Consider the following 13840-nt stretch of genomic DNA (forward strand, 5'->3'; position numbering starts at 1 on the left):
TTGGAGAGGATTAAACCAAGCTACTCTTTGGAGGCAAGGATTCTGGGGCTTCGTCTGACATACTTTGGACATGTTGCCAGGAGGGACGGGTCCTCGGAGAGGGACAACATGTTTGGGAGGATGGAAGGACAGCGCAGGAGGGGAAGACCTTCTATGAGATGGATTGATTCGGTGACTGGGATAATCGGAATGGGTGCGTCAGAGACAGTGCGGTTGGTGCAGGATAAAGCAGGGTTTAGGGCTGTTGTGCATAGGGTCGCTATGAGTCGCAAACGACTCAACGGCACATAACAACAACAACAACATTCACTTTTCAGGTGTGTCTCTTGTGAACAGCATATTGATGGATTTGCGGTTTTTACCCAATCTACTACTCCTTTTCCTCTTCAGTGGTTCATTTAAACTATTCACATTCAGTGTGATTATTGAAAGTCAGGGTTTTATTGCTATCATTGTGTTAGTTCTTTTCGGTGTTGTTCTTGCTACTTTGCTCCATTCTGCTTTCTGTGGCACCTCTGTAAGAAGGTCGTCTCTCAGTGTTTCCTGAAATACTGGTCTTGTTTTTGCAAACTCCCTTATGTTCTGTTTTTCTGGGAATATCTTGATCTCCATATTTGATAGACAATTTCGCTGGGAACAATATTCTTGGTTGACCGGTCTGTTCTTTAAGTGTTTGACATATGTCTTTCCACTGTCTTCTAGCACTCATGGTTTCTGCTTAGAAATCAGCAATTAATCTTATCTAATCTCCCTTACAGGTTACTCTTTGTTCCTCCCTCGCTGCTTTCAGAATTCTCTCATCTTTGGTACTAGCAAATTTGACTATGATATGCCTTTCTGTTTTTCTTTTGAGGTCTATTCTATATAGTGTTCTCTCAGCTTCTTGAATATATATTCTCTCATTCTTCATTATGCCTGGGAAGTTTTCTTCCAGTAATTCTTCTACAACTTTTTCAGTGCCTTTACTTGCTTCTTCCTGTTCTGGGATTCCAATGATGTGCATGTTATTTCTATTTATGGTGTCACACATTATTCTTAGGTTTTCTTCTTTTTCCTTCTTTTATGATTCTTCTTTTTGCTCTAGCAAATTAGTGGTGATAATTCTATCTTCTCTTTCACTGGTTGTGTGTTCCATCTCTTCAACTCTGTTCATATGTCCCTCCATCATGTTGACACCTCTGAAACATTGGACCTCATATTTAGGATCACAAGTTCTTGTTTTTCCAGAGCCTCTAATGCCTTGTTTGTTTTATCTGCATTGTTTTGGATTGACCCTCCACCTTTCCAAGAATGATGACCTCTTCCAAGGAATAGCTTCTCCTGGTCACATGCCCAAAGTATGAAAGATAAAGCTTTGCCATCTTTGGCTCCAAGGAGCATTCTGGCTGCACTCTTCCAGGATGGATATGTTTACTCTTTGGCAATCCATGGGATATTCAGAACTCTTCTCCATCACCAGAGTTTAAAGACATCATTTCTTCTTTTATCATCCTTATTCACTGTTCAGCTCTCATATGTATAGCAAGTTCCAGATGGCATAAACAGGAATCAAGTTGACTACATCAATGGAAAGAGACATTGAAAAAGCTCAATATCATTAATTAAAACAAAGCTCAGCACTGACAGTTGGACAGACTATCAGTTGCTCATATGTAAGTTCAAACTAGAAATTCTTTTGACCTCGTGGTTAGGAATTGCATTGCCAACCCAAAAGCATGCAGTTGTAATATGCCAGCTGTTCAAAGGGAGAAAGATGAGCAATCTCCTTCTGTGTGATTTACGGCTTCTGAAAACTAGCTTGAATATCATCTATAAGTTAATTCCACCTCAACAGTACATAACAACAAGTTCAAGCTGAGACTGAATAAAATTGAAATTAAGTCCATGAGAGCTAAAATACAACCTTAAGTTTATCCCACTTATATTTAAAAACCACCTCTGGTATAGATTGAAGAGTAAATGATTTATAGGTTGACATCAGTCACACCATGCATGAAAAAAGCAAAAGATGATTTAAAAGACAGAAAAGAATGGAAAAAAAACCCAAAACCATATGACAGAAGAGACTCTGAAACTTGCTTTGGAGAGTATTGTTGTTGTTGTTAAGCGCCTTCGAGTTGCAGGCGACTCATAGCGACCCTATGAAGGAGAGTCCCCGACGCTTGGGTGCCTTTCATCCTCTCTCCAGGTTCATAGGGTTTCCGGAGGCAAGCTGTTATGGAAGTGGATGCTACTCCTCCTTCCACGCTTGTTTAATCGGGAGCTCCACCCCACTCTCAGTCGGCATTGGATAGCCAACCATTAACGCATTTGACACATCAGTGTCACAGTGTTCAGCCTCACAATAACCACAAGTGACCGTGGCATGGCAACTTGTACACCAGGGATATACGACCTAGAGATAGAGAAGCTAAAATGAAAGGGGGGAAAAAGAAGAAAGCTGAATGGAAGATTTTTTTAATGCAATTTAGAAAGACACAGTAAAAGATGATTGCAAAATGTGGAAAAATCTGGAGTTTGAAAACCAAAGAAGAGCATGGGCAGCATTTCTCAAGCTGAAAGAACTGAAGAACAATGTTGACCCTCTAGTTGCAATGCTGAAGGAGTCTATGGGGGAAATTTTGAATGACCTAGCCATGAAAAATTATGAAAGTAATGCATAAGTCACTGTACCAAAAACAATTGGTTGACACTGAATCATTACATGGACCACTGCATTGCAATATCAAGAACCCATGATACTATACACACAATGGAATACTATGCCACACTTAGGAGAATGATTTTGTAAAGTAACATGGTAGCCTATAGAGAGCATTACAAATCCTGTATATCGTTATTGTTATATAGATGGATAACTAGTAAAATGTAAATACAAAATAAGAGTATCAGGAAAGTGGTACATGATTGGGTAAGGTTTCAATCCACACTTGTTTACTAGGAGTCAGAGTGAACTCAAAGGCACCTTATAAAAACAATATTACTAATGTCATTTTCCTTAAGAATCCAATGTTTCACATGCTCTATGAATCATAAGAAATGCTGTATAAGAAATTTCCTGGAAGCAGAGGAGTGAAGGTGGGCAAAGGGGAAATCATAGCTTCACACAATTTGATGGGTGGAGGGAGGGAGTGAGGGAAATGAGAAAGATTGTGGTGAGGACCTGAAAAGATGGAATAATGGTGGGCATGGTTCCTTGGCGATTAATTTCATAAAACACAATGTATGGGTATGACTGGATGAAACACAATGTCAATGAATGAAAATGTGAAGCACAAAGTATATCAATTTTTATGCAAAACAATATAAAAATATTTTTAAAAAAACTTCAGTGGTTGAAAATAAGAAATATTTGTTATCATAAATTTTCTATAAATCAGGGACTTGAAGAGTAGTCTAGGGGAATGGTTCTGGGTAAATCAGTATGGGATTATGTAATGACTTAAGTGGGGCTAGAAAAGTCACTTCCAAGTTCATTCGCATAGTTGTTGGCAGGTGATCTCAGGTCTTTGTATCAGCCTCGCCACAGGATTTCTTGAGTGTCCTTCCTATAGGATAGCTGGCTTTTCCAGAGCTGGCAGTCCAAAAGGGAACAAATATGAAGCCACAGTACCTTACATGACCTAGTCTCTCAATTCACATATTGTCAATTATACCTGAATCTATAATCAAACAATTTTATACGTTAAATCCTTTCTGACCAATCAAGAACCCTCTCGGTAGTCAAACTAATGGGTACATTACAAATGTTTTAAATGTAAATTAAATAGTTTTTAATTAATTGAATTTCATGTTAAAATAAAAAAAATTGGTAAATGTTCACACTCACATACAAATGTATGTTACTTTTTTTATCTTTTCTAAATAAAGAGAGGATGGCTGTGTTTCTATCCCAACTCAAGCTGCCAGCTGCAATGTTGGCTGCTCAGGGTCACGGGAGGCCTGGTCCACCAGGAAAGGATGGATTACCTGGGCCCCCAGGAGACCCTGGACCTCAAGGTAAGTCTTCAAGTATTATATTTGCTTACCACTGTTTCACATCTCCATTTTTATAATATGCTAATCACATTTGAAGATATACACACATGCATATAAAGTCTATTTTATGTAAATGCCATATATACATATATTTTTTTATTATTTTAAGAGTCTTAGTGGAATGGCAGTTAAATGCTGGCTGCTAACCAAAAGGTATGTGCTTCAAACTCACCTAGTCACTTCACGGGAGAAAGACTTGGCAATCTCCATCCAAAAGGATTACACCCAACAGGAGCCATTCTCATTCTGTTAGAGGGATAACTATGAGGGAGAATGGACCAAACAACAGCATTATTGATATAATATCTTAAGGTTTTACATCCCAGAAGTATATTTTTAACTCATACTACTTCAAAGTTAAAAGTGACTTACAATGGTGCAAACCAAAATATTTTATTAATAATATTTATTATACCCAAACCCACAAAAATATATACATAAATGTCATTAGTGCCTGGGAATTTCCATTATTATCTGGTATTAACATTGACCACACTCGTGGATGTTAATTCCAACAGAAAGAATTTAATAACTTGAAGAAATTAAGTAATAAATATTAAAAGTTATTTTGGTCTAAAATATATTTTGGAGAAATTGTAGGCTATTTCTTCTTCTCATGGGCTTTATGGCTGATAATTTTAAAGACTTTTCCTTTGTTCTTCTTAAAATGTTAGCTAAAATTTACTTGAATTGGCAAAATTCTGCCCCACTTAAAAGAATTTGATGAGAGACATGCTCTTGAATCTAGCTTTACAAAATTAAGCTGTTGAACTATTTTCTTAAAGAATGTTCAGCATTAGCAAAGTGGCCAAATAGATCTTGGTTTAGAAGCTTCAGAACTCTTATCAGAAAAGTTAGATCAAATGAATAGATACCAGGAAAGGTAAGACCGGGAAACTTGCTTTTCTTATAATATCATAGAGGAGCTCAGGGTACATCATGGAAAAAAATCAGAAACAGTTTACGTAAAGGAAAAACTAAGACGTTAGAGCTAAAGTTATATAGAAATGAAGCCAAAAATAGATTCAAAGGGATTCTTTTTTTCTTCCTTCCATCCACTAGTTCCCTCTTTCGTCTACGTCTCTATAACCTAGAATCTCATTTTCTATAGGAATTACCCACCCCCACCACCATGCCTTCCCTCCCCGGAAGGAGCAAAAATGTCTTAGTCCCTGGTTAGAATGCCCAGTAAGATCACAACTGACAATTGTGTAGTTTGTAAACAAAAGTGAATTCACTATCATTTACCTAATCAGTAGATTCTATAGGTGTCTTAAATCTTAGAATTTTGGGGCATAGTTGGAAGGAAAAGCAAAGTGTCAAATCGGGTGTATCCTTTGTGTATATGTGTTGTCACATGCTATCTTTCGCTAGCTGAGTCTGTTCTGATGTCAGAGTGTATGAGCCTGGAGTGAAGTAATTGAAAGTCTAACCGAAGATGCATGATGCCTCAAAGCATGTGAAGAACAAAAACTCTGAACACCACTACCAGAAAAGCTTTCTACAGCTGCACCCTAAAAAGACAAAGAATAATGGTGAATGAGGATTATCGAGAAAATTCTGAAACTGGAATCACACAGATGGAGCCTATCAAGTTTGTGTTTTCCACACAAAGGCCTATCTCCATATTCCCTTTTAAGGATATCCCCTCTGGGAGGTTCTCAGTCAGAGGCAATTCTAAGTGTTAGGTGGTGACTAATGTTAATGGAGCCTTTAGAGAAATGGCTTGCATGTACCACTGGATTCTCATTATCAGCTGTTTAACTAAGAGATATTACTCTTTGAGCAACTGCAATTCTTGAATTTGAAAGATTTTTCCTTATATATTTTTTTTTATCATTAGTTACTTTTTAGCTCACCTTAGAGCGTCCCACAGTAGGTCTATCTTGAATATCATTTCTAGGTGCCTGCTGTATCTGCGTGTGGACTTATTTTTCAGAATTTGTTACATTTGTCAGGAACGCAGCAGAAAAACAAAACTTGCATAAAGATTTATTTGTTTAAGATATTTGCTGGCTGTCAGTCATCCTGTTCTGATAACCCTGGCTGTCTAAAGCCACATACATGTCTTACTGACAAAAACAAAACAAGAAGCAATTATGTTCTTTTTCAGGCATTTTTCCAAGAACACACAAAGAGTTGCAGGGTTTTGCTCCAAGAAATTTATAGATATGAAATGTTCATAAGATGAAATTATGAATGAAACATCAGAGATTCTCTCTATTTAAAATGTTTCTGTAACTACTTATTTGGTAGTGGAGCTCACACATTTTGCACCATGTAAAAATGTGTTCAAGAATATGGAATGAGTCCCCTATCACTTTACCATTGTCGGTCCCAGCTCACCAGGTTTCAGAGGTTTTAAGTCCTTATGGGATGAGACGACCTCATCTTTTTTTTTGGTAGAGCAGCTAGTGGATTTGAACTACCAACCTTTTGGTTAGCAGACTTATGCATAACACACTGCATTACCAAGTGTCCTTTTACTGTCTTCATGGAAGAACAAAAATAAAAAAGGGGATACCCTTTTTTATTTATTTTTTTAAGCACAATATCAGGTGCTTATTCTGAATAGCAGGAGATATAAAGAGGGCAGTAAAAAAAAAAAAAAGTGATGTGAGACAATCAACACATCTTCCAAACTGAAAGAGAGGTGTGTTCTCATCAAGATTCTGGTGATGAAAATGTGGGTGGGGGTCCTCTTTCCCTGATCTTCTGGAAGTGAGCGTAAAGACTAAGTATTCTTTTATCTTTGGGGGAAAAGTTCTTTCATTGGGGGAGGTGGGGCAGGGAAGAAAATGTACAACAATGAATAAATGGAAACCCAAGTTCTTCATAAATTTTCATTAAAAATCTCAATTAAAAAAAGAAATATAAAATAGTGCAAGTTATAATTAAAAATGTTGATCAACTTGAAAAATAAGACTAAGTTTTCTGAATAATATCATCATGTTTTCATTTTCATTTAAGTGTGTTTTTAAATTCAGAAGCATTTCCAGACAGGCTTGCAATTTGGGGTTCTGATTTTATATTCCCACTGAGTACCAGCAAGAGAATGTTCCATGGTGTTCCTTCTCTGTCTTTGGCCCACAGAGTATGGTATAGCCTGGCTGAGTGGAAATTTTCGGTTAAAGAGACTTCATGAATTAGCTAAGTACTAACTGGAAAACTATGAGAGGGACATTTTCCTGTCATCTTCTCGGATGAGTCTTATAAGGGACAAATTTATTTTACTATTTCCCACACATTCTGTAAACATTTTCCAAAATGTTTTAACTCCCATTAATATTTTAGAGAATAACTCGGACTCTTAAAAGCCCTATCCATTTCCGACAGAACCTCATTCAGTGAGTGGGTGTGGGCCCAGTAGAAAAACTGGGTAAATTCCGTATAATCTCCATCAGTTTTAAAAGGACAGTATTGGGAGTTCTTATTTTTAAACTTTCAAAGTTTAGCTATTATTATTGGTTTGTAGCAAGGGAAACAAGTCTGTTATTTGTAAACCCATGATGCAGAGTAATTTAGTTGGCTGGCATAGATTTGACATTTCAGATTTATTATCAGCAATGCCATTTGGAAATGTGAGGAAGTGTGAGTGTCAAAGTGACAGAAAGACATTGTTGTCAATTGGAGGGGGCCACAGCCAGGAGGCGGAACGAATTGCAGTTTGAGTGAGCCAGTCCACATGTGAAGAATTGTCCCTCCGCAAATGACAATAGCAGCGCCATCTAGTGTTCTTTGTCCAGGATGCATACAGATGCGTAGATTTAAAACTTTAGAAATAAATTCCTGGAGTTGAAACTGAAATATTCCTGCTAAGAATAAGGACTGGAAAAAAAAACAAACTACTCCAGCATCAAGGTCCATCAATGATTAGTACCTCTAGATGCTTTTCTTTGGACATTGTTAATGTTCTCTTTCTGTTTTCCAACATCAGGCAGAATGCTACCAAACTCTCATTCTTTTTACTACGGTCTGTGAAAATACGTGTGTTTACAAGCCATGTCCATTTGTAGGTAGACCAACCTTTACCAAATTGTAAGAGATCTACCCTAAAGGAATGAAAAGCTAAGTTCTACAAAATGGGAAAGCTATTTTCTTAGCATTCTTATCTGAAGCATTGTTATGAAACAATTATAAAATAAGACCCAAGGGCTTTGTGATAAACTTCATAATGAATGAGCTTAAATCTTTCTTAGTTTATTAAAGAGTAGAAAATTGTCCTGTGTCCGTTCAATTCAAAGGTCTTACCTAATAATAAGAAGTAATTATTAGAGTAATGAACTGAGAATTTTGTAAACATAAACTTGTATTTGATAAGCAGGGTAAAAAATGCTGTGCTATTTTACAAATTTCAAATCACTTCTTGTTTGATACACTTAAATTCATGTGAAATAATAATATTTTTTCTTATATTAAAATCTGGGACAGAATTTAAGTTCATTTCTAAGTTTTAGAAGATGTATTTTGTTTTCTGTTTGGAATTGTGTTAATCTTGTAAATCCTCTTGTTAACTAAAAAAAATCCTGGTACATCATTTGTTATTTTTCCTTTTTTTCCCCCTCATTTTTACTGCCTATGATCTTAATTTCCTAATCTTTCTGTTGTGTAACAGTGGAATCTGAGTTGAACAATCAAAGATATTTCATACAGCACTTACGGTTTTACTCTAGGAAACTTTAAAAAAGGTATTTAGAAAAGCACTTGTAAAAAACTTTCAACACAACATTTTTTAGTTGTTGTTTATGTATGTTAAGTAAAATTCACTTATATTTTAAAACTGTGAAAGCATATTACATTTGAACATAACTTGGGACATTACACTACATGTTCAAACCACTGTTTTTCCTAGGTTCAAGGACGGTGTGCATAGTTTTAATATATAAATATGTGAAGGTGCCCTGAAAGTATATCCTTATTTCCATTACTTTCATATACATGATCTGGACATACCTCCAAAGAAAACAAATAAGTATGTGGTGATTATATTTCTAATTTTACTTGTAGCAATAAGATGCCTATTCTAAGATCAAAACTGAGAGTTATAACCTAACCATAAAACAATTGCCTAATTTCGGAAGTTATGGGAAATAGTTTGTCATATACTGTTTGTAGGGAAAATTAATTTTTTTCTTCCTGTCATGTTCTGCTGTAATAACATATATTAACAAATATACACAATTTAAGAGCAAATGCTTCCTACTTTGAAGGTCACCTAGTTATATCCTTGCTCCATATCTGCATATTTCTGTATGACTGCTCTGTTTGTTTGGGGTGAGAAACAATCTTTAAGTATGAAAGAATTGAAAATGAAAACTACATAAACCATCACTGTGAAACTCTTCCCATCAAAGGACTCTTCCTTCCAATAGTCTTACACAGATCCTATCATAAAATGCTGATAAATTGTTTCATGCTTTTTTACACTATCTCTGAGAGGCAAGTTTCCCTATACCATTGTAGTTCATGAGATAACAAGCATATTTAATCAGAAGTGAATTCTGATTCTATTAGAATTTTACCTTGAAATATACCTAGATTTCAGACCTAGTTCATTTTGTTGACTTTGAGTAAGTTAATGATGAGGTGCTTTTTAAAGTTGTTGAGGTTTCTGATCCCTTGAAATTATGAACAATATGCTAAAACATGCTTTTACTTTTACTTTTCTTAAAAAGGGTATAATATGGTAGTTGATAATTTGATATGTGTCCTGACTTTTGAGCTTAGTGGACTTACATATACTCTTGCTATCTTTTATTAAAACTGTAAATTTTTGTTCCTTTCATTTTAAGACCAAGTTTCAGATTGTTGTTATCCTGTTATCTTTTCTGTGTATTAAAAAGAACTCTTTCAATATATTTCTTTGATTCAGTGGCTACCCACCCTCCACTCAATATTCTTACTGAAGAGGACATACACAACTTTTATTAGTCATTTGAAGGGGCATTTAAGTGATTGCTTTGAGTTGCTTAGGTTTCATTTTCAATGACAAAATCTTTTATAGTTGTTGCTTATTTCTAAGATGCTTGTTGCCTCATTGAACTTGAATTGCCTGATATGTAAATCTCTGTGATCAAAGCAAAATTTAACAACTTAAATGTACTACTTCTCGCTTATTGACTATCTTGTTCTCTAGCAGTTCAAATTTATCACAGTAGTGAAAAATCCACTATCCCACTATTTTGTACATTAACAATGCATGTATGGCAATAATAAATTCCAGGATGTGAAATGAGAGAACACTGGGTAAGATGATTAGAGTCATTCGTCGACTTGGCTGAGCCATGACTCTTAATGGCTCAGGTATGGCAGTTACATCATGATGTAATTTAACAGGTATGCAGTGATGTAATCATCCTCCATTATTTTATCATAACACAAATTTGCATGGTCTTTGAATCCTAACTATGTTTACAAATGAGGATTACGTTAAGCAAAAGAATTACATAAATAGACTAAGACAGCAGCTATAGACTGAGGAAGCAGTTTTTGTATGTTCTCTGTTCTCATAGAACACTCTTAGTTTTTGTGTTCCTATTTGTATACTTTACATCTAGGCTACCGAGGTCAGAAGGGAGAAAGAGGAGAACCTGGAATTGGACTACCAGGGAGTCCTGGTCTTCCTGGGACTTCAGGTAACAGTAATTATCTTTATCACACAAACTCCTAAAAATGGAAATTTCCACTCCTCCCCTTTGGTGCTTATGTGATGCTTCAAGTCAAGTTAAGAATGATTCATGCTGGTTGGAGTGAGAAAGTGAGGGTCATAGGTGATATGCTTCTGTTTGTGTTTAAGTTTTGTTACTGGTGGTGGTGGTTTGTTTGATTTTTTTTTTAATGCATGTTTACTTGCAGCTTTTAAGTACTAAAGTTTTACAGTTACTGAAGTTTGTATATATTGTTTTTCACACTGGTTCTGCCATATGCCTTGTGACGAGGTATTTTATTTCATTAGCCCCAGGTGCTCCAGGTCCTCAGGGCCCCCCAGGTCCTAGTGGAAGATGTAACCCAGAAGACTGCTTCTATCCTGTGTCCCACGCCCAGCAGCGGACAGGTGGGAAATGAACGACACACCTGAAGAAGACTTGATTCCTGGTGATACCACCTCGCTATTGGAGCTAATACTGGCAAACCTTTGTAATAGGTGGGACTTTTTATTTTCTTCAGTGGAGGCCCGACATGAAAAGCAACAGTAATAATTGCAATATCAACATCTTTTAAATGTTCCCAAATTCATTCCATGTTTTGTTTTATCATTGCTACAATTTTTACTCAGTTATTTTTTTTATGAAAGACATGAGCAAGTCTGACAGTTCTTCAAGAGGAAATTATATCTTACTACTTAAGAGAGTGATGATGTTGTACTTGTTAGTCTCATCATCATGTATTTGGATTTTAGTTTCTGAGTTTTAAAGTTTTGGATTTTTCTTGATTTTTTTTTATGTTTAAACTTCCTATCCTTACTAAAAATTTTGTGAACTTTTAAAAATAGTTCACTGCTCCTGTTGAATGTTTTGGCTACTTTTTGATAGTTTAAGAATTCTTACACCATCATGCATCCATCCTACTTGTGCGTCAAAACAAATAGGCAATAAGAGTTTCGTTTTACAACTTACGTTTTGGAAAAGCCGTATGATGCTGTGTTATTTGGGAGCCAAAATAATCTATTGCCACTACTGAAATGATGTTAGGTAGATATAGTGAGCTCAATTCAAAGCAATCACCAGTGGCATGAATATGCACTGGATGGAAAAGAAGAAACAAATTTGATTTGTATAAGCACAAGTTCCATAAGAAAAGGTTTAACACTCTCTGGCTCCTTCATAGAACTTCTTGTTTGAGAAACAGAAAGCTGTTTAGGTGTTCAGTGGTAAAAGGCACCAAGCTGTCATTGGTACTCTTGAAACTCCAATGACCTACCAAGGTCTTCGGATCCCAGTAAGCATGATCCTTCCGGCTTCATTAATCTCTGAATTTAAGACAAAAAATTATCATCAGAACAAAGAATGGTATTCATAGCAATTGGAAAAGAAGGACCCTTACCCTAGGAGATAAAAGTATGGTGTCAGTACATGCATACTGAGAAGGTGAAGCTCAGAAATTCTAAAGGAGAATGATCATGTCAAGGCTTCAAAGAAAAGCACAGGACTGAATATCCAACTAGCACTCACACCAAAGAGTCTACGCTAAGACTAGCAAAAGGTGCTGTAAAGATCGTCTTCACTGAAAGCGAAAGAAAACACGTTAACCACCAATCAAATTTCCAAGTGGTCTTTTTATTGCCTAGCTATCAATTATTTTGAGAAACTATTGGTTAGAAACAACTGGTTTTCTAGTACACTGGACACGAGGATGTTGCAGAAATCTAGATGGTGGTCCTAGGGATTCTGCATCCGGCCCTGCCGCTACAGAAATCAAGAGTTCACGCCTGCTCAAAGACCACTGCAGATCCCAATTTAGCTAAACCTGGATGAGATGATTACTCTTATCTGTTTTGTGGTGTTTTTTTTTTCTCTCTACTAGTTTATTTGCTCTTATCTGTTAATTGAAAAATGGTGTAGAAAGGCAATCCCACTGAAACTGAAAAAAAAACCAACCTGAATGGGGTTGTATCTGGAGAGCATGCCTATATTCAAACAGTGTTTGTTCAAAGGCACCCATGACTTGAATATTTTAGGTGAGGGAACTGCTGGTCAGAAGTAGTCTGTGTGGCTGTGCATACACAAATCTTTTAGTTGGTTCATATTAGTTTTTGCTGGGATTTTTTAATTCAATTCCATGTTTATTTATTTCATCTTCCATGTTTATTTATTTTAAGTGGTTTTAATTCTAAATCTATAATCTTCCTCTACTTTCCTGTGCAATACCTACAATGGTGCTGTGTTTTTAACTTATAAAATTGAAATACACACACATGCATATCTTAGTGTAATGATAGTTTATCCTCCAAAACAAGTGTACATAGATCTAAAATTTGGTGCTATGTGTATATCTTGATCTTTTAATTTGTTGAACTGTAATTCTGAAAGCTTACCATTCATCAGTAATATGCCACTCACATTAACTTACTTGAATTTGTCAGAAAGCTCCACATTTTGTTTTCAAAGATTATTTTTTTCATAGTAAGTTGAATATCCTTTTGACTCTTTGCTGTAAAAAATATTTTAGTATTTTACTATTTTCATGAACTTTGTTGATTATGAGCAATGTATTCTTTTTTTTTCTCTTTTGAGTTAATGCTTTTATATGCAAAGAACCCACCTTTCTTTTATGAATTCTGTTCATCCAATCCATGGGAATATGTATACTTTCTTACAAATTGTACATTTAGGAATCTTAATTTCTATAATTTTTATTAATGTTTGCTTTATTCCTGTTTCAAGGATTTGGATTTATTCATGGGAATTGTTATGTGGTGTCTATTGCAAAGTAAAACTCTCCAAATTACTAATGCTCATTTTTTTGTAACTTGGACACATACTAAATTTATCCTTTATAAAACTAGAGAAATGGAATTGCATCCACAAAGTACTCACTTCTCTTACACTATTGTGTTATTTATATTTACATACTTTCCCCTGCCTCTCTATGGCTATGATCCACAGTCGAAGGTAGAGAGAGGCTGAGACCAGCTAATGCAGCACTAACTGAAGGAGAGATTTGGCAGTCACCTAATTCCTAACTTAATAAGAAGCTAAGCAAAGAAGAGGGAGAATTTCTTCCCCTAAGTACGTTAGTGGTGGTCAAATATCTTATCGTTTTAGTCCATTCCAACACATTTGTTTACTTCTCCCTAAATGTC

The 13840-nt window shown here is 35.8% G+C and overlaps 1 protein-coding gene across 1 annotated transcript in view; it reads left to right on the forward strand.

Annotated features, from left to right (window-relative positions):
• COL19A1 (collagen, type XIX, alpha 1) overlaps positions 1 to 11103 on the forward strand; it is a 669215-nt gene extending 658112 nt beyond the window's left edge. The window contains exons 46-48 of the mRNA XM_006899482.1: positions 3871 to 3999; positions 10596 to 10673; positions 10994 to 11103. Coding sequence (XP_006899544.1) covers positions 3871 to 3999; positions 10596 to 10673; positions 10994 to 11103 — 317 coding nt within the window. The remainder of the gene's footprint in view (positions 1 to 3870; positions 4000 to 10595; positions 10674 to 10993) is intronic.
• The last annotated feature ends 2737 nt before the right edge of the window (positions 11104 to 13840 follow it).

The sequence above is a fragment of the Elephantulus edwardii genome, unplaced genomic scaffold (assembly GCF_000299155.1).
Source record: "Elephantulus edwardii isolate Elephantulus edwardi_28Jun2011 unplaced genomic scaffold, EleEdw1.0 scaffold00258, whole genome shotgun sequence".
Lineage (NCBI taxonomy): Eukaryota > Metazoa > Chordata > Mammalia > Macroscelidea > Macroscelididae > Elephantulus > Elephantulus edwardii.